The 21727-nt window shown below is 41.9% G+C and overlaps 1 protein-coding gene across 1 annotated transcript in view; it reads left to right on the top strand.

Annotated features, from left to right (window-relative positions):
- The window catches only part of LOC106578272 (SH3 and multiple ankyrin repeat domains protein 1), a 50003-nt gene that overhangs the window by 8403 nt on the left and 19873 nt on the right, over positions 1-21727 (top strand). The window contains exons 2-9 of the mRNA XM_082966034.1: positions 11449-11652; positions 12202-12273; positions 16735-16843; positions 17030-17181; positions 17274-17441; positions 18493-18609; positions 18767-18844; positions 19099-19165. Coding sequence (XP_082822160.1) covers positions 11449-11652; positions 12202-12273; positions 16735-16843; positions 17030-17181; positions 17274-17441; positions 18493-18609; positions 18767-18844; positions 19099-19165 — 967 coding nt within the window. The remainder of the gene's footprint in view (positions 1-11448; positions 11653-12201; positions 12274-16734; positions 16844-17029; positions 17182-17273; positions 17442-18492; positions 18610-18766; positions 18845-19098; positions 19166-21727) is intronic.

Below are 21727 nucleotides of genomic sequence, written 5' to 3'. Positions count from 1 at the left end.
GTGACATGAGAGAACTTGGGAAGGTTGAACACCAGACGGGCTGCGGCGTTCTGGATGAGTTGTAGGGGTTTAATGGCACAGGCAGGGAGCCCAGCCAACAGCGAGTTGCAGTAATCCAGACGGGAGATGACAAGTGCCTGGATTAGGACCTGCGCCGCTTCCTGTGTGAGGCAGGGTCGTACTCTGCGAATGTTGTAGAGCATGAACCTACAGGATCGGGTCACCACCTTGATGTTAGTGGAGAACGACAGGGTGTTGTCCAGGGTCACGCCAAGGTTCTTAGCACTCTGGGAGGAGGACACAATGGAGTTGTCAACCGTGATGGCGAGATCATGGAACGGGCAGTCCTTCCCCGGGAGGAAGAGCAGCTCCGTCTTGCCGAGGTTCAGCTTGAGGTGGTGATCCGTCATCCACACTGATATGTCTGCCAGACATGCAGAGATGCAATTCGCCACCTGGTTATCAGAAGGGGTAAAGGAGAAGATTAATTGTATGTCGTCTGCATAGCAATGATAGGAGAGACCATGTGAGGATATGACAGAGCCAAGTGACTTGTTGTATTGTGAGAATAGGAGAGGGCCTAGAACAGAGCCCTGGGGGACACCAGTGGTGAGAGCACGTGGTGCGGAGACAGATTCTCGCCACGCCACCTGATAGGAGCGACCTGTCACGTAGGACGCAATCCAAGCGTGGGCCGCGCCGGAGATGCCCAACTCGGAGAGGGTGGAGAGGAGGATCTGATGGTTCACAGTATCAAAGGCAGCAGATAGGTCTAGAAGGATGAGAGCAGAGGAGAGAGAGTTACCTTTAGCAGTGCGGAGATCCTCCGTGACACAGAGAAGAGCAGTCTCAGTTGAATGACCAGTCTTGAAACCTGACTGATTTGGATCAAGAAGGTCATTCTAAGAGAGATAGCAGGAGAGCTGGCCAAGGACGGCACGTTCAAGAGTTTTGGAGAGAAAAGAAAGAAGGGATACTGGTCTGTAGTTGTTGACATCGGAGGGATCGAGTATAGGTTTATTCAGAAGGGGTGCAACTCTCGCTCTCTTGAAGACGGAAGGGACGTAGCCAGCGGTCAAGGATGAGTTGATGAGCGAGGTGAGGTAAGGGAGAAGGTCTCCGGAAATGGTCTGGAGAAGAGAGGAGGGGATAGGGTCAAAAGGGCAGGTTGTTGGGCGGCCGGCCGTCACAAGACGTGAGATTTCATCTGGAGAGAGAGGGGAGAAAGAGGTCAAAGCACAGGGTAGGGCAGTGTGAGCAGGACCAGCGGTGTCGTTTGTTATAGCAAACGAGGATCGGATGTCGCCGACCTTCTTTTCAAAATGGTTGACGAAGTCATCCGCAGAGAGGGAGGAGGGGGGGAGGGGGGGAGGATTCAGGAGGGAGGAGAAGGTGGCAAAGAGCTTCCTAGGGTTAGAGGCAGATGCTTGGAATTTAGAGTGGTAGAAAGTGGCTTTAGCAGCAGAGACAGAAGAGGAGAATGTAGAGAGGAGGGAGTGAAAGGATGCCAGGTCTGCAGGGAGGCGAGTTTGCCTCCATTTCCGCTCGGCTGCCCGGAGCCCTGTTCTGTGAGTTCGCAATGAGTCGTCGAGCCACGGAGCAGGAGGGGAGGACCGAGCCGGCCTGGAGGATAGGGGACATAGAGAGTCAAAGGATGCAGAAAGGGAGGAGAGGAGGGTTTAGGAGGCAGAATCAGGAGATAGGTTGGAGAAGGTTTGAGCAGAGGGAAGAGATGATAGGATGGAAGAGGAGAGAGTAGCGGGAGAGAGAGAGCGAAGGTTGCGACGGCGCAATACCATCTGAGTAGGGGCAGAGTGAGAAGTGTTGGATGAGAGCGAGAGGGAAAAGGATACAAGGTAGTGGTCAGAGACTTGGAGGGGAGTTGCAATGAGATTAGTGGAAGAACAGCATCTAGTGAAGATGAGGTCAAGCGTATTGCCTGCCTTGTGAGTAGGGGGGGACGGTGAGAGGGTGAGGTCAAAAGAGGAGAGGAGTGGAAAGAAGGAGGCAGAGAGGAATGAGTCAAAGGTTGACGTGGGGAGGTTAATGTCACCCAGAATTGTGAGAGGTGAGCCATCCTCAGGAAAGGAACTTATCAAGGCGTCAAGCTCATTGATGAACTCTCCAAGGGAACCTGGAGGGCGATAAATGATAAGGATGTTAAGCTTGAAAGGGCTGGTAACTGTGACAGCATGGAATTCAAAGGAGGCGATAGACAGATGGGTCAGGGGAGAAAGAGAGAATGTCCACTTGGGAGAGATGAGGATTCCAGTGCCACCACCCCGCTGGCCAGATGCTCTCGGGGTATGCGAGAACACGTGGGCAGACGAGGAGAGAGCAGTAGGAGTAGCAGTGTTATCTGTGGTAATCCATGTTTCCGTCAGCGCCAAGAAGTCGAGGGACTGGAGGGTAGCATAGGCTGAGATGAACTCTGCCTTGTTGGCCGCACACCGGCAGTTCCAGAGGCTGCTGGAGACCTGGAACTCCACGTGGGTCGTGCGCGCTGGGACCACCAGGTTAGAGTGGCAGCGGCCACGCGGTGTGAAGTGTTTGTATGGCCTGTGCAGAGGGGAGAGAACAGGGATAGACAGACACATAGTTGACAGGCTACAGAAGAGGCTACGCTAATGCAAAGGAGATTGGAATGACAAGTGGACTACACGTCTCGAATGTTCAGAAAGTTAAGCTTACGTTGCAAAAATCTTATTGACTAAAATGATTAAAATGATACAGTACTGCTGGCTGGTGAAGTAGACTAGCTAGCAGTGGCTGCGTTGTTGACTTTGTTTGAAAGTGTAGCTGGCTAGGTAACCTCGATAGTTTCAGTGCTACACCTTATCGTGATACAAAGGCAACTATGTAGCTAGCTAACATAACACTAATCACGACGTTCCTTTGTAATGTATTTAGTTTCTACAATGCTGCTCGTCGGTAATAGTTGGCTAGCCTCTCTAGGGTAGGGGGCAGTATTTGCACGGCCGGATAAAAAACGTACCCGATTTAATCTGGTTATTACTACTGCCCAGAAACTAGAATATGCATATAATTGTTTGATTTGGATAGAAAACACCCTAAAGTTTCTAAAACAGTTTGAATGGTGTCTGTGAGTATAACAGAACTCATATGGCAGGCAAAAACCTGAGAAGATTCCTTACAGGAAGTGCCCTCTCTGACCATTTCTTGGCCTTCTACACTCTCTTTATTGAAAACTGAGGATCTCTGCTGTAACGTGACACTTCCTACGGCTCCCATAGGCTCTCAGAAGGCGGCAGAACGTTGAATGATGACTTTGCAGCCCATTGCTGAAAAACAGTAGCGCATTTGGTAAGTGGTCGATCAGAGAACAATGAGACTGGTGCGCGCGTGCACGAGAAGAGTCCATTTTAGATTTTTAGTCTTTGAACGAAAACAGGGTTTCCCGGTCGGAATATTATCGCTTTTTTACGAGAAAAATGGCATAAAAATTGATTTTAAACAGCGGTTGACATGCTTCGAAGTACGGTAATGGAATATTTAGAATTTTTTTGTCACGAAACGCGCCGGGCGCGTCACCCTTCGTCACCCTTCGGATAGTGTCTTGAACGCACGAACAAAACAGAGGATATTTGAACATAACTATGGATTATTTTGAACCAAACCAACATTTGTTATTGAAGTAGAAGTCCTGGGAGTGCATTCTGACGAAGAACAGCAAAGGTAATCCAATTTTTCTTATAGTAAATCTGAGTTTGGTGAGTGCCAAACTTGGTGGGTGTCAAAATAGCTAGCCCGTGATGGCGAGCTATCTACTCAGAATATTGCAAAATGTGCTTTTGCCGAAAAGCTATTTTAAAATCGGACATAGCAATTGCATAAAGGAGTTCTGTATCTATAATTCTTAAAATAATTGTTATGTTTTTTGTGAACGTTTATCGTGAGTAATTTAGTAAATTCACCGGAAGTTTGCGGTGGGTATGCTAGTTCTGAACGTCACATGCTAATGTAAAAAGCTGGTTTTTGATATAAATATGAACTTGATTGAACAAAACATGCATGTATTGCTTTCGTTGTAAAGCCTTTTTGAAATCGGACAGTGTGGTTAGATTAACGAGAGTCTTGTCTTTAAAATGGTGTAAAATAGTCATATGTTTGAGAAATTGAAGTAATAGCATTTCTAAGGTATTTGAATATCGCGCCACGGGATTCCACTGGCTGTTGAGTAGGTGGGACGATTTCGTCCCACATACACTAGAGAGGCTAGGTTTGGAAATGGCGTCGCGGGGGACGAAAATAGCTGGCTAGCTAACCTCGATAATTACTCTAAACTACACAATTATCAAACTATGACAAAGACAACTTATTGACTAAAATGACTAAAATGATACAGTACTGCTGGCTGGTGAAGTAGGCTAGCTAGCAGTGGCTGCGTTGTTGACTTTGTTTGAGAGTGTAGCTGGCTAGGTAACCTCGGTAGTTTCAGTGCTACACCTTATCATGATACAAAGGCAACAAAGGCAACTATGTAGCTAGCTAACACACTCAAAATTAAAGTGGAAAACCACACTACAGGCTGATCCAACTTTGATGTAATGTCCTTAAAACAAGCCAAAATGAGTCTCAGTAGTGTGTGTGGCCTCCACGTGCCTGTATGACCTCCCTACAACGCCTGGGCATGCTCCTGATGAGGTGGCGGATGGTCTCCTGAGGGATCTCCTCCCAGACCTGGACTAAAGCATCCGCCAACTCCTGGACAGTCTGTGTTGCAACGTGGCGTTGGTGGATGGAGCGAGACATGATGTCCCAGATGTGCTCAATTGGATTCAGGTCTGGGGAACGGGCGGGCCAGTCCATAGCATCAATGCCTTCCTCTTGCAGGAACTGCTGACACACTCCAGCCACATGAGGTCTAGCATTGTCTTGCATTAGGAGGAACCCAGGGCCAACCGCACCAGCATATGGTCTCACAAGGGGTCTGAGGATCTCATCTCGGTACCTAATGGCAGTCAGGCTACCTCTGGCGAGCACATGGAGGGCTGTGCGGCCCCCCAAAGAAATGCCACCCCACACCATGACTGACCCACCGCCAAACCGGTCATGCTGGAGGATGTTGCAGGCAGCAGAACGTTCTCCACGGCGTCTCCAGACTCTGTCACGTCTGTCACATGTGCTCAGTGTGAATTCAATTCAATCAAGTTCATATTTATATCAAAAACCAGCTTTTTACATTTGCATGTGACTAGCATGTGACTAGCATTCCGACCGAACACTGCCGGTGAATTTACTAAATTACTCACGATAAACGTTCACAAAAAACATAACAATTATTTTAAGAATTATAGATACAGAACTCGTCTATGCACTCGATATGTCCGATTTTAAAATAGCTTTTCGGTGAAAGCACATTTTGCAATATTCTAAGTAGATAGCCCGGTATCACAGGGCTAGCTATTTAGACACCCAGCAAGTTTAGCACTCACCAAAGTCAGATTTACTATAAGAAAAATGTTATTACCTTTGCTGTTCTTCGTCAGAATGCACTCCCAGGACTTCTACTTCAATAACAAATGTTGGTTTGGTCCCAAATAATCCATTGTTATATCCAAATAGCGGCGTTTTGTTCGTGCGTTCAAGACACTATCCGAAAGGGTAAATAAGGGTGACGAGCATGGCGCATTTCGTGACAAAAAGATTCTAAATATTCCATTACCGTACTTCGAAGCATGTCAACCGCTGTTTAAAATCAATTTTTATGCCATTTTTCTCGTAAAAAAGCGATAATATTCCGACCGGGAAAGCGTGTATATGTACAAAGAGAGAGAAAATAAAAACATCTCGTGCCCTCGTGCACGAGCCTGAGTCTCAGAGTACTCTGACCAGCCACTATCCAAACGCGATAATGTGTTTCAGCCTGGGGCTGCCTCGATATCATTCAGCTTTTTCCCGGCCTTTGAGAGCCTATGGGAGCCGTAGGAAGTGTCACGTTACAGCAAAGATCCTCAGTCTTCAATAAAAAGAGCCAAGATGAACAACAACTTGTCAGACAGGCCACTTCCTGTTTAGAATCTTCTCAGGTTTTTGCCTGCCATATGAGTTCTGTTATACTCACAGACACCATTCAAACAGTTTTAGAAATTTCAGGGTGTTTTCTATCCAAAGCCAATAATTATATGCATATTCTAGTTACTGGGCAGGAGTAGTAACCAGATTAAATCGGGTACGTTTTTTTATCCGGCCGTGTCAATACTGCCCCCTAGCCCTAACAGGTTAAGTGTTCCCTTTATTTTTTTGAGCAGTATATATATATATGTATATGTGTGGGGTACAGAGATGAGGTAGTTATTCAAAAATAATGTTAAACACTATTATTGCACACAAAGTGAGTCCATGCAACTTATTATGTAACGTGTTCAGCATATTTTAACTCCTGAACTTATTTAGGCTTGCCATAAAAAAGGGTTTGAATACTTAATGAATCAAGACATTTCAGCTTTTAATTGTTTATTCATTTCTAAATGTTTCTACTAACAAAATTCCACTTTGACATCATGGGGCATTCCGTGTAGATCAGTGACATAAAATCTCAATTTAATCAATCTTAAATTCAAGCTGTAACAATAAAACGTGGAAAAAGTAAAAGGGTGTGAATACTTTCTGAAGGCACTTTAAGTTATCTATACATGAAGAACAAAAATCTATGGAGACTTAACTCACTTAATAATCCAACGTAATTGACAGCCTAAAGCCATTCATTATGATCAAAATTACAGTGTTCTCTCTTCTCACTAAAGTTAGCAATGATTTGCCCTTTCAGATGCTTTCTTGGTATTGCATAGGTAGGTGACATTGTGGGTGAGAATTGGCTAACCAATCAGTCCGTATAGCGGCATTTCAGTTGAAAATGTGTGCCCTATGCTAACCCTTCTCCTGTTATGAATCTTCTCTGTACTCCAATTCCCAGAACATTCCCAACTGTTCTACATGTCAGCTAATCTGCCCTCAATATAACAGTAATTGTTAATTATCTAATAGGGTTTTAATGAGTTTGGAGAGGACTGGGAAGTGAGCAGCAGTGTGAAAGGCGTAAACACCAAGAGGGCATTTGGTGTCTTGGTCTGAGAGCACTTTCACCAACGGGTACCTAGACCGCCCACTACCCACCCCAACAAACACTTACAGTACCTCGCACAGGATGTATAATTGTTTGAAATGAAAGGAGGATGGAGAGAATGAGGGAGTGTAGTGCATACTGTAGGCTGAAAGCGCGAGAGAGAGGAGAGAGGGAGAGAGAGAAGCACAGGATATTAGAAAGGGAGAGGCAAATACAGGGGGATCGAGATCAGGTCACACACAAAATACATCTGTCCATTGATCAGTATGGTCATTGAACAATGCTATGTTCAATGTAATGAGGACAGCTGCTGAGAGCATCCCAGAAAATCCTGTAGGAAACCACAGAATGATCGGGAGGAAGTGTCACACTCATACAGTGCCTTTCAGAAAGTATTCATACTTATTACATATTTTGTTGTGTTACAGCCTGAATTCAAAATGGATTAAATAGATGTTTGTCTCACCCATCTACACACAATTCCTAATAATGACAAAGTGAAAACATGTTTTTATAATTTTTTGCTAAATAAATGCAAAAATATGAAAGTTACATAACTATTCACACCCCTGAATCAATACTTTGTAGAAGCAACTTTGGCAGCGATTACAGCTGTGAGTCTTTTGGGGTAAGTCTCTAAGAGCTTTACACACCTGGATTGTACAATATTTGCCCATTAATCTTTAGAAAACTATTCAAGCTCTGTCAAGTTGATTGTTGATCATTGCTAGACAGCCATTTTCAAGTCTTGCCATAGATTTTCATTCCGATTTAAGTCAAAACTGTAACTCGGCCACTCATGAACATTCAATGTTGTCTTGGTAAGCAACTCCAGTGTAGATTTGTACTTGTTTTTTTACATTATTGTCCTGCTGAAAGGTGAATTCATCTCCCAGTGTCTGTAGGAAAGCAAACTGAACTAGCTTTTCCTCTAGGAATTTACCTGTGCTTATAGCTGTATTCCATTTATTTTTATCCTAAAAAACTCCCAACTCCTTGCCGATGACAAGCATACCCATAACATGATGCAGCCACCACCATGCTTGAAAATATGAAGTGGTACTCCGTGATGTTTTGGATTGGCCCAAACGTGACGCTTTGTATTCTGGACAAAAAGTAAAACAAATTGCCACATTTTATGCAGTATTACTTACGTGCCTTTTTGCAAATAGGATGCATGTTTTGGAATGATTTTATTCTGTACAGGCTTTCTTCTTTTCACTCTGTCATTTGGGTTAGTATTGTGGGATAACTACAATATTGTTGATCCATCCTCAGTTTTCTCATATCACAACCATTCAACTCTGTAACTGTTTTAAAATCACCATCGGCCTCATGGTGAAATCTCTGAGCAGTTAACTTCCTCTCTGGCAACTGAATTAGGAAGGACACCTGTATCTTTTGTAATGACTGGGAGTATTGATATACCATCTAAAGTGTAATTAATAACTTCACCATGCTCAAACGGATATTCAGAGTCTGCTTATTTTATTTTTACACATACCAATCGGTGCCCTTCTTTGCGAGCCATTAAAAACCCTCCCTGGTCTTTGTGGTTGAATCTGTGCTTGAAATTCACTACTCGTTTCACTACTAAGATCCCTATCTTACAGATAATTGTACATATGGGTTATAGAGATGGAGTTGTCATTCAAAAGTCATGTTAACCACTATTAATGAACACGGAATGAGTCCATGCAACTTATTATGTGATTTGTTAAACACATTTTTACTCCTGAACTTATTTAGGATTGCCATAACAAAGGGGTTGAATACTTATTGACTCAAGACATTTCAGCTTTTAATTGTTTATTCATTTGAAAAATGTTATACAAATAAAATTCCAGTTTGATATTATGGGGTATTGTGTGTAGATCAGTGGCACAACATGTCTATTTAATCCATTTTAAATTCAGGCTGTAACACAACAAAATGTGGAAAAAGTAAAGGGGTGTGAATACTTTCTGAAGGCACTGTATATTACATTAGGACGACTCTCTCCAAGGGATTACACACACACACACACACACACACACACACACACACACACACACACACACACACACACACACACACACACACACACACACACACACACACACACACACACACACACACACACACACACACACCCCCCCCTCATATGGTTTGCCTCCCAGGGAATACCAAGGCATTGCTACGGCAACGGGTGCCTTGCTCCTCTAATGAACTGGTTGCCATGCCAATGCTGTTGGCTACAGTATCAAATGTAGAAGCAGAGGGGGAGAGGAGGGAGACAAGGAACTATGCTGAACTATACAATTTTATTTACAGATCATAAGCATGGGACAATAGCTCTGTGTGTATCTCACTAACCCCCTACTACTATACACACATGAAATTCCAAGACAAACATTGCAAAGGAATTGTCGTTCCAAGAAAAAAAACGACATTGGGAATAAATAATATAGAAGTGCTGCATATAAAAACATTAAAGACATTGTCCATTGTGACCAGAAAGCCTCTAGTGTATCAAGCACAGACATGTGTGGGGGGAAAAGCTCTTTATCCTCCAAAGAAGTTTAAAAAGAAAATCTCTATTTCTCATTGATTGCAATGCAGGTCTAGGCTTATGGCATAGGCAGATAATTGGTTTAGATGAGAGAGCGAGTGTTGAGTATTTTGTGTCTTGAGTCTTGTTAACGACACTGAAGAAAAATAGCAAATCAGTCATTTTAAATAAATTCATTAGGCCCTAATCTATGGATTTCACATGACTAGGAATACAGATATGCATCTGTTGGTCACAGATGGCACGACAATGGGACTCAGGATCTCATCACAGTATCTCTGTGCAATGAAATGGTCATCAATAAAATGCAATTGTGTTCATTGTCCGTAGCTTATGCCTGCCCATACCATAAACCCACCACCACCATGGGGAACTCTGTTCATAATATTGACATCAGCAAACAACTCGCCCACATGACTTCATACTGCCATCACCGGGATTCATCTCTAAAGAGCACACTTCTCCAACATGCCATCGAAGGTGAGCATATGCCCACTGAAATTGGTTTCGACGCCGAACTGCAGTCAGGTCAAGACCCAGGTGAGGACGACGAGCATGCAGAAGAGCTTTCCTGAGATGCTTTCTGACAGTTTGTGCAGAAATTCTTCGGTTGTGCAAACCCACAGTTCCACCAGCTGTCCTGGTGGCTGGTCTCAGATGATCCCACAAAAGAAGAATCCGGATGTGGAGGTCCTGGGCTGGCGTGGTTACACGTGGTGTGCGATTCGAGGCCGGTTGGACGTACTGCCAAATTCTCCAAAACAACGTTGGAGGCGGCTTATGGTAGACAAATTAACTTTCAATTCTCTGGCAGCAAGTCTGGTGGACATTCCTGCAGTCAGCATGCCAATTGCACGCTCCCTCAAAACTTGAGACGTCTGTGGCATTGTGTTGCGTGACAAAACTGCACATTTTAGAGTGGTCTTTTATTGTTCCAGCACAAGGTGCACCTGTGTAATGATCATGCCGTTTAATCAGCTTCTTGATATGCCACACCTGTCAGGTGGATGGATTATCTTGGCAAAAGAGAAATGCTCACTAACAGGCATGGGAAAAGATTATTGCACAACATTTGAGAGAAATAAGCTTTTTGTGTATATGGAACATTTCTGGGATCTCTTAGTTCAGCTCAAGAAATGTTCAGTGTTCATAGTTAATTCAATGTATTCAAATGAGTCGGAATGGTGATAGCGAATCAGTAGCTTTACAGTTAATGAGCACAGTTTGATGTTCAAAAGTTAGTAGGCCTATGCTAGCTCAGTTAGATTATACATTTATTTCAAGAAGCATATGCATGATTATTGTCAGCTTTAAATGAGACCAGTAAAGTGCCATCGATAGAAAGGTGAAACCAGTTTTCATAAAGTACTACCTCTACTTTTAATACAAAAACTTGTCAATCATGAGCCATAAATACAGCCTCAATGTCACCACATTTTAGTTAATTAACTGTAATTATGCTTTAGATTTGGATCACAAATTGTTTGCCAAGCTAATTATACACCTTTCAGTAAAATCAAATGGCATTTAAAATGTAGAACACACCTTTCACCCACTCCTTACTTCCATCCAACACACACACACACACACACACACACACACACACACACACACACACACACACACACACACACACACACACACACACACACACACACACACACACACACACACACACACACACACACACACACACACACACACACACACACACACACACACACACCAACTTGAAAACAATACATTCATGATCTCCCTCTTATCAACTGTTCACTGTGCTGTCTTGTCTCTCGTCTCCTCCCTCTGTCAGAGGTGTCTGCAGTTTGACCCTGACTTCACAGTTTGGAGCGCCAAGCAGGAGGTCATCTGTTCGCTGAGCGAGCCACTGTGGGACGTCTATAACTATGGCCTCTTTCAGCCCGCCGGAGACGGATGCGATGCCATGTTCCTGGAGGAGGAGCGCTGCCTCCGAAACTACCCACAGTCCTTTGAGAAAGGGGTGCCTTACCTGGAGGTATTTTGATGGAAGACACTGGGAAAACGTTTTTAGATAGTGATGCAGTAAAAATATGTTTATCCCATTTAGCCTTTTCAGGAAGATCATTTAAAAAGTCACTTTGACTAATGGGCTGCCCACAAGTCTGATTTCCATTTTTTTTTTAATGCGTGTTTTTGACCTCCACCATAACCACAACCACCTTGTAGGAGCAAAACAGATTTCTTATATATTTAACATACATCTCGTTTTTAGTGGGTTTGCAGTGCATGGATGTGACTTAGATTTTTCACTGTGGAGCTTCACATACTATAAAAGTCATATACAGCAGAGTGATACCCATACGCTGATATTATGATGCCCTCTGGTGGTGCATCTTTTGCAAGTGTTCAGGGTGGGGTTCCAAATATGCAACAGATCAGGGTTAGGGTTGATTCCAGAGGCACTACAGTGTTTAGATTAGGCCAAGTTGGTGCCAGGAATATGAAAATAAATGTGGTTCTTATCCTTCAGATGGTTTTAAAGATTTAAATAAATGTTTTACCATGAATCTTTTCTGTTTTACAGTTTAGGTACAAGACCAGGGTATACAAACAGACAAACCTGGATGAAAAACTACTTACAAAATTGCACACCAAGGTACTTCCTATTTTGTTATAACATTCTTATGTCCCTTTTGTAGGTGAAACATATTTGTACAACTATACTAATTCATTTTCCTAGCTAACAACAAACGTTACCACAACATTAGAGAACGATCCCTTAAGAGTCTCATTAGGTCATTAACTTACGTTTTCATAGGAATCTTCCTGTGATGTGCAAGGAATGTTTCCAAGGGACCATTCCCTTAATGTCAATTTGAACCAGAATGTGGTTACCATGTTCTCAGAACTTAAGATATGAATGTTCTAGAAACGTTTCATTGGAACGTTGCAAGAACATTCGTGTCCAGTTTTCTGTGGTTTAGGAGAATATTCCATCAACGTTGCACCAAACATACACAGAACATGGTTTCCATGTTCTCAGAACATAAGATGTTAATGTTCTAGACACGTTTTATGGGAACGTTGCAAATTCCATCAACGTCCTACCAAACATACACAAAAAATAAGCACATGGCCTAGAGATATCCCTTATTGGGACAGTATTTAGGGAATTCGTCATTGATGCTGGTGTCCTGGGTTTGAGACCTGCTAGGGGATTCACCCTACTCTCACATTCTTCGCAATGCAAATGTTAATGTCATTATTGCTGTTTTGAATTGCATTTATCAGACATTTTGATTGTTTGTATGGACATTTTGTTACACTTGGACATATTATTTATGTATCTTTGTTGATTATCATAATGTGTATAGATTTCTCCTCTTTCACTAATTTCTGGAACTTTGGCTACCAGCTCTGTCAGGTTTGATGTGATGTTTCTAGATGAAGAGATCAATGCTGCCTTTTCAGAGTTAGCATTTTACTAAAATGTTGTTCTCTTTCTCCTCGATTTAACTCAAAATAATGGGTGCATTTGCACAAGGAAAACGTTAAGCAGGGTAACAACACAGCTGCCATCATTCTTTGATTTTCGGCTTTACAATAGTCTATTGGAAACGAGTTAGCCTACAGCATTAATTCCAATTCCAAGGCTTTAAAAAATATAACACACCGGCAAAGGGGGATACCTAGTCAGTTGTCCAACTGAATGTATTCAAATGAAATGTGTCTTCCGCATTTAACCCAACCCCTCTGAATCAGAGAGGTGCAGGGGGCTGCCTTAATCCACATCCATGACTTTGGCACCCTGGGAACAGTGTTTTGCTCTGGGGAATTGCCTTGCTCTGGGGCAGAATGACTGATTTTTACCTTGTCAGCTCAGGGGTTCGATCCAGCAACCTTCCGGTTACTGGCCCAACGCTCTAACCACTAGGCTACCAAAAGATATGCTTCTGAAAGTAATATACGGGTTACTTGAAAACATAACTGTAATACTATTACAATATTTGAAACCAGTAACTCATTATTTTACTCCGTTAATCATACAAGTAAGTAAGTAATATATTACCCTAACACAGTTCCCAAGTGATTCTGTTGCAATTTGTCTATTTTTCCACATTAAAACCTGGAGATAGAACTTTGTGTTGTGTATTGTTTTGGTATAACTGACATCATCATTGCTTAGCTGGCAAATGTGAGAAAGTACAGACAGGCTACTGTAAATATGCACATTTCTCATATTCTGAGAATATGACAGCCATGTACTAGGTATGTTTCTATCAGCGGCAACACCGCTTTTTTGGCTGGAGGGTTGATGCAAAAGCATCCTTGGTTGACAACCTTTGAAGTTGTTTTGGGGGGGGGGGGGGGGGGGGGTGGGGGCTTAGGGGATAAGTGGTGGGGGGTGGGAAAATGATAAGCAACCTCGGTTGGGAGCCATGCTTTTTCGGGTGGGGGGCAGATAGAGATGTGGGGGGCAAGAGGATGGAGGGCGGGTGGGGGAATTGAAAACATGGTTTGGGGGGTACAACAGAAAAATATATTTGGAAATTAATATGTGATATTTTTTTATTTAACCTTTATTGAACTAGGCAAGTCAGTTAAGAACAAATTCTTATTTACAATGACAGCCTACTCCAGCCCAATTGTGCACCGCCCTATGGGACTCCCAATCACAGCCAGATGTGATGCAGCCTGGATTTAAACCAGGTACTGCAGTGACTCCTCTTGCACTGAGGTGCAATGTCTTAGACCACTGCACCACTCAGGAGCCCAAATGAAATTGAATGAATCTTGAAAATATATTAATTTGAAGATTGTACCTGTAAAACCACCCAACAAAAAATATGACAAAATAAATATACATTTGGTCACAAAAAAAGAAACAACACTACGACCTGGGCCGTGTTTCAGCAACAAATTAGCAATGTTCCAGATACACACATTTGTTCTACATGGAATATGGGATGAGATTTCAACAATGTCATAGCTCAGCATCTCAAAGAGAATCTATGTAGAATTTTCAATGAGAAACACATTTTAATTAGATCCTTATAGGTGTGTTGTAACTGTTGCCAAATAATGACATTAACATATTGCTAAGAACGTGAGAGTAGGGTGACTCCCCTAGCGGGTTTTTAACATAGGCCACCAGCACCAATGACAAACACCCTAACCACTGTCCCAATAAGGGATTTATTGGGCATGTGCTTATTGATCCAGTATAGTTAAGCCCTGTCCAGAGGAAACCCTAAACCCTCCTCCTTAGGCATTTGTGTAGATCTAAAACAACTTGATAGGTGTGAGCAATATGGTGAATGCACTTTGAAGTAAATTGCAGCTCTGTTAAAAGTACAAACAAAATACATTTGTATTGATCATAGTGATTCAGGAGTGTAATTAAAACAGGTTAATATGCCCCACCAACAATATACAACTATACAGAAAGCCCTTAAATTGTTAAAATAATTAAATAAAATCAAAGAAGAGAGAATAGTCAAATTAACTGAAAACTGACACAGACATGGTGGCATAGCAGTAAGTGCTGAATGCCGTGAACCAAGAGGCTGTGAGTTCAGAGCCCAGATTGAGGACATGTTGTATAATAATGACTGTATAAATAAACATCCAAAATGTAATCATGTGTGTTAAAAATGTAAGTCGAAAGCAGTATGTTAAAAGCACTGTGTGTGTATTCCGAACCTTGCCAATAGACAAAAAGAGCTGTGAATGGATCAGGGGTTCACTAGTCAGGGCCTTGATGGGCTTGGCAATAGTAACAAAGCAATGCTAATGAAAAATGTTTTTTTGGAGAACATTTCTTTGGGACTATCAGGCGGTGTCCTGACAACTGATACACGTTCCTATGAAACGTGTCTAGTACATTAATATGTTATGCAGTTTCTAAACGGTTCACCAGATACGGAGGAAAATACCCTCAAATTAAATCTGACCGTCTACACTTTAATCCAGGGGTTAGAACTCGTTCAGGGAACAGAACTGAAAAACGTAAAATAACAACATGTTTCAAGGAACAGAAACAGAACCTGCAACAAAAGTGATCCATACTGTTCTGGAACAGCACCATTCTTTAAAAAGCATGGGAACCAGTTAATAATGTTATTTTACATTTTTTGTAGTCACACAACAAAACACAATAAAGTGCCTATGCAAAGCCCTCACTCTGTCACTCAAACTTATTCCAGTGTCTGCCTGCAAGCTGAAAATCTTTCAGCTTCTCCCCCCCCCAAACCATAGTCTACTGTACTGACATTAAAAGCTTGATTCAGAAGATAGGGAGAGCGATTTTTAATTAGCTAGAAAATAATATGCTAGTTATCACGTTTCACATTGGATTTATTAACTACAAAAAGGTAAGACGTGTTTTTAATTCTGGTGTCGCTCTGCACACACAAGCTTCTTAGCTAGTTAGCTCAAGCTTGTTAGCTAGCTAGCTCAAAGGACATTCAAAATTCCTACATTAGAAGCCGCTCCTCCTACGTATAATTCTGTGGACCTAATTCAGATAATGCATGTCATAACAAGATGCCCACCTGCAAAATTTCAGTCACATCTTGCACCATAGGCTACACTTGTCTGTCCATCACGCATTTAAGCAACTAGTTTGCCTGCTCTATCCACACTGATTGGTTAAGTAATTTAGTGAGGTAAATGTAAAAAATGGTTGATTTCACAGGTTAAAAAAGGAACAGAAAGGAACGAAATAAACCGGTACTGTCTTGAAGTTCCAACCGGTTCAGAACTTTATTTTGTTGGTCGGAACAGTAGAACGAAACAAAAAAATAGTGGTTCTGTTCAGATCTAAATTATTGGAAAATAATTAAACCCCTGCTTTAACCTCATTGTCATTGTATCATTTCAAATCCAAAGTGTTGGAGTACAGAGCCAAAACGACAATAATTGTCACTGTCCCAATACTTTTAGATCTCACTGTACTGTAGATATAACGTTCCCCTAACTAATAGAAAACTTGACACTCAAACATTAGGGGAACATTACAGTTAACATTACAAAAACGTTCTCTCTCCCTAGATTTGTTAGTTGGGTTTATGACAGACAAATGTTTATATTGGCCAGTAAACCTCTTACCTTCCAGGTGAGTCTGAAAAAGTTCATGGACTACATTGCAAGTGGATCAATAGATAAGATGTCAAAAGTCCTGGAAAAAGGTCTCGACCCAAACTACCATGACCCTGACAACGGAGGTGAGTTGAACACTAGCTTGATAGGGTTGCCACTGCATGACTTTGACACTGTTTTCAGTCAAATGTCAAATTATAATTTCAGATATTGACAGCCCCCTTGATCTCAAACACTTTCTCTGCTCCCCCCCTTTCTCCTTGTTCCTCCATTTCCCGCCTCCTTCCTCTCTCTCTCTCCATCTTCTTCAGAATCCCCACTGTCTGTGGCGGTGCAGTCTGGAATGACAGTGGAGGGGATCAGGGTGCTCGTTCAGGGTGGGGCCCATGTGGACTTTAGAACCAGAGATGGACTGACAGCTGTACACAAGGCTGTCAGGGTACACAATCACGTTGCACTGCTGGTAACTAGGACTCCACACACACACGCACACACACACACACACACAAAATAAACATGCATTTAATAAACATGTCTTTTCCCCCTCCTTGCTAGGCTCTTCTGTCCCTGGGAGCATCTCCTAACTATAAAGACCGATGTAGCCTGACCCCGCTGTACCACTCAGTGCTGATAGGTGGCGACACCTCCTGCTGCGAGACCCTACTTTATTACAGGGCCAGACTGGGAGTGAGGGATGAGAATGGCTGGGAGGAGTCTCACCAGGTATCCGTCTGGCTGTCTGTCCGGCTGCCTATCTCAAGGGCGGGGGTTGATATTGTTTTGGACTGTGTGTTGTAAATATGTCAGTGTTTGACTTTGACTTCAATCATATCTGAAATATCATATTTTTATGTGTATTTATCATTTTTGTGTATTTTTGTCTTCTGTGTATTATCATACGTTGGTATAGTACATTAGGTTTTTAGCATACTTTCAGTCTCCTGTCCTGTCCATGTCTTAAACATTTCACCCCTCGTTTTGCACTCTCCTTTCTCCTCCATTGAGAGACACCTTCTCGCTGGTCTCTTTCCATTATTTCCCTTTCTTCCTCTCTTCCTTTCTCTCCATAGCTCAGGGATGAAGAGGAATTTGGAATGCAAGAAATACACAAGGTACTGATCATCTAATCCATGAATAGTTCCATTCAAGTTGTGAAGTTGGGGGAAGAGTGACTCTTAGGATCATGACCTTGCATGACCTTCCATGGTCTCAAAGGGGTAAAAAAAAGGAAGAAAGCAGAGTTGAGTTATTTCTTCCTGAAACGGTGATCCTTCACAATTCAGTACATTCATCTCATGTAACTGTTGAGTCCAATGCGGATAAACATTAGACACCATCTCGTGCTGACATCTTCTATCTCTGCGTCATTCACTCACTATCTCAGTGCGCTGCTGTACACCAGTGTGGTGTGATTCTATTTTACTTTAGTTCATGTTAACTTATGTAGTGTCCTGTGTTTTGTTACTTCTCAAATTTTTTGTTGTGTTATTTTAAGTGCAAATAAAGAAAGCGGAAACCGTTAAGGGGAAGGTCAAAAGCTTATTTTTATTGTTTTAATTTCTTACTTTGATCTTTATTTCGCAATGGTTCAGAAATTCATCACTTCTATCTTTTATTCTGTTTATCTTTTAATGTGTCACAATTTTATGAATAAGCACAGTAATTGCATATTTTCAATTGATTGTGAAGTGATGACCCTTTTATAGCCCCTCAGATTCTCCTTTGCTAATAATTTTAATCTTTAGATACTTTCTTTACACCCCCTCCTCCCAAGGCCTGCCAGAATGGTTTTGCCCAGCACTTGGAGCACCTTCTGTTCTATGGGGCAGATACCACTTCTCAGAATGCCTCAGGGAACACTGCACTTCATATATGTGCCCTGTATAATAAGGTAAGTACCATTTTTTAAATACAGGGACAACACAATAATCAGTGTTCGTGTCCATTCAAAGTTGAACTTAAAGTAACTGTTTTTTGAGTTCCAAATGTCTGTGTAACATTTTAGTCCTGAATTAAGTTAAACAGTGGCTGTCTTTCTGGCCTATCAGGAAAGCTGTGTTCGTGTTCTGCTCTACAGAGGGGCCAATAAGGAAATTAAGAACAAGCATGGACAAACCCCCTTTCAGGTATCAATAACAACTTAATGTTTTCGGTTTTCTTTAGTTATTTATTCTGCTGACTAGCCCTAATGTAATCAGGTTTGTTATACGTCGATAAACCATTGAGTTGAAAATCAGTTAGTTGTTTTAAATGTATTATTTGCTAAGCGTTTATTAAATTGGGCATTTGCTGTTTTGGAGGGACTCTTCCTTTACCTGATGCATGTGTTACAGTGTTGCATGTAATTGTATGTGTGCGTACATGTGTCTGTATTTTGAAGGTAGCAGTAATGTCGGGCCATTTTGAACTTGGGGAAATCCTCAAAAACCACAGAGATGCAGATGTAGGTAAGTCTTGGTCCTCCACTTAGGTCTTTTCAGATTAGGAAGTGATTGATAGTGAGTTTTGGTGCATGAGTGTATGTTAGCGTTGAATGGCGGGAACCCGGTTACCGAGATTTACCACCCAAAACCACTCCCTTTTCCCAGGATAAATAACTGCGAGAAACTGATCAATTATAATAAATTATTTATATCAACAACATGATGTGAAATGGAACTGTTACATTATATGCTATGTTTAAATCTTGCTTCTCTGCGGTCTTCTCTCTGCTCTCTGCATGATCAATCATCAACACTCATGTTGTGGACAGACAGCCCATCTCAGTATGGAGTGCAGTTCACATTGCATGTAGACCTATCATCTCATCATGGTAACTTTTTTTCTTGTTGACAGGTAGGCCTACGTTTACTGCAGCATTGCCTATGCTACGATATAAGGACAAATGCATGTATCATTTATCATCTCCATCTGGCTTTCGGGGGTCACCTTATTTTTTTATTTTAAAGATTTGTTATTTTTTTATTGTAGCTGCAGAGTTTTAAAACGGCCTATCACTTGAATATTGTTGCGTTAAATTAGAGCAGGCGCGAGCAGTCTTCATTTCAAATTGCATCCAAAATAGATAATCCTGTTCAACATTGATATATACAGTATACGTACAGTATATATACAGTACCAGTCAAAAGTTTGGACACACCTACTCATTCAAGGGTTTTTCTTTATTTTTACTATTTTCTACATTGTAGAATAATAGTGAAGACATCAAAACTATGAAATAACACATATGGAATAATGTAGTAACCAAACAAGTGTTAAACAAATCAAAATATATTTTAGATTTCTTAAAGTAGCCACCCTTTGCCTTGATGACATTGGCATTCTCTCAATCAGCTTCACCTGGAAGGCTTTTCCAACAGTCTTGAAGGAGTTCCTACATATGCTAAGCACTTGTTGGCTGATTTTCCTTCATTCTGCGGTCCAACTCATCCCAAACCATCTCATTTGGGTTGAGATTGTGTGATTGTGGAGGCCAGGCCATCTGATGCAGCACTCCATCACCCTCCTTCTTGGTCAAATAGCCCTTACACAGCCTGGAAGTGTGTTGGGTCATTGTCCTGTTAAAAAACAAATGATAGTCCCACTAAGCGCAAACCAGATGGGATGGCGTAACACTGCAGAATGATGCGGTAGCCATGCTGGTTAAATGTGCCTTGAATTCTAAATAAATCACTGACAGTGTCACTCAAAGACCATTACACCTCCTCCTCCATGCTTCACAGTGGGAACCGCACATGCGGAGATCATCCGTTCACCTACTCTGCGTCTCACAAAGACATGGTGGTTGGAACCAAAAATCTCAAATTCATTCAGACCAAAGTATAGATTTCCACATGTCTAATGCTCGTGTTTTTTGGCCCAATGAATTCACTTATTATTGGTAGTTGTTTCTTTGCCAGAATTTGACCATGAAGCCCTGATTCAGGCAGTCTCCTCTGAACAGTTTACATTTTAGTAGACACTCTTATCCAGAGCAACTTACAGTAGTGAATGCATACATTTCATAGATTTTTTTTCTTCTTCCCGTACTGGTCCCCCGTGGGAATCAAACCCACAACCCTGGCGTTGCAAACACCATGCTCTACCAACTGAGCCACATGGGACAGTTGATGTTGAGATGTGTCTGCTTCTTGAACTCTGAAGCATTTATTTGGGCTGCAATTTCTGAGGCTGGTAACTCTAATAAACGTATCATAACTCTGGGTCCTCCTTTCCTGTGGCCAGTTTCATCATAGCGATTTATGGTTTTTGAGACTGCACTTGAAGAAACTTTCAAAGTTCTTGAAAGGTTCCGGAATGACTGACCTTCACTTTGCTAATTTGAGCAGTTCTTGACATAATATGGACTTGGTCTTTTACCAAATAGAGCTATCTTCTGTATCAAATCAAATTTTATTGTTCACCCAAATGTTATTGCGAGTGGAACAAAAATGCTTGTGCTTCTAGTTCCGACAGTGCAGCAATATCTAACATGTAATCTAACAATTCCACAACAACTACCTAATACACACACACACATCTAAGTAAAGGAATGGAATAAGAATATATGCATATATGTATGAGTAATGACAGAGTGGCATAGGCAAGATGCAATAGTTGGTATAAAATACTGTATATACATGTGAGATGAGTGATGTCAGATATGTAAACATTATTAAAGTGACTAGTGATACATTTATTAAAGTGGCCAATGATTTCAAGTCTGTATGTAGGCAGCAGCCTCTGTGTTAGGGATGGCTGTTTAACAGGATGATAGTGGGGTGAACAGGCAGTGGCTTGGGTGGTTGTTGTCCTTGATGATTTTTTTGGCCTTCCTGTGACATCGGGTGTTGTAGGTGTCCTGGAGGGCAGGAAGTTTGCCCCTCTATACCACCCCTACCTTGTCACAACACAAATGATTGGCTCAAACTCATTAAGACGACAAGGCACACCTGTTAATTTAAATTCATTCCAGATGACTACCTCATGAAGCTGGTTGAGAGAATGCCAAGAGTGTGCAAAATTGTCAT

The sequence above is a fragment of the Salmo salar genome, chromosome 19 (assembly GCF_965601325.2).
Source record: "Salmo salar chromosome 19, fSalSal1, whole genome shotgun sequence".
NCBI lineage: Eukaryota > Metazoa > Chordata > Actinopteri > Salmoniformes > Salmonidae > Salmo > Salmo salar.
Note: the sequence above shows the minus strand (reverse complement) of the source record. Positions and strands in the feature narration are given on the sequence as shown.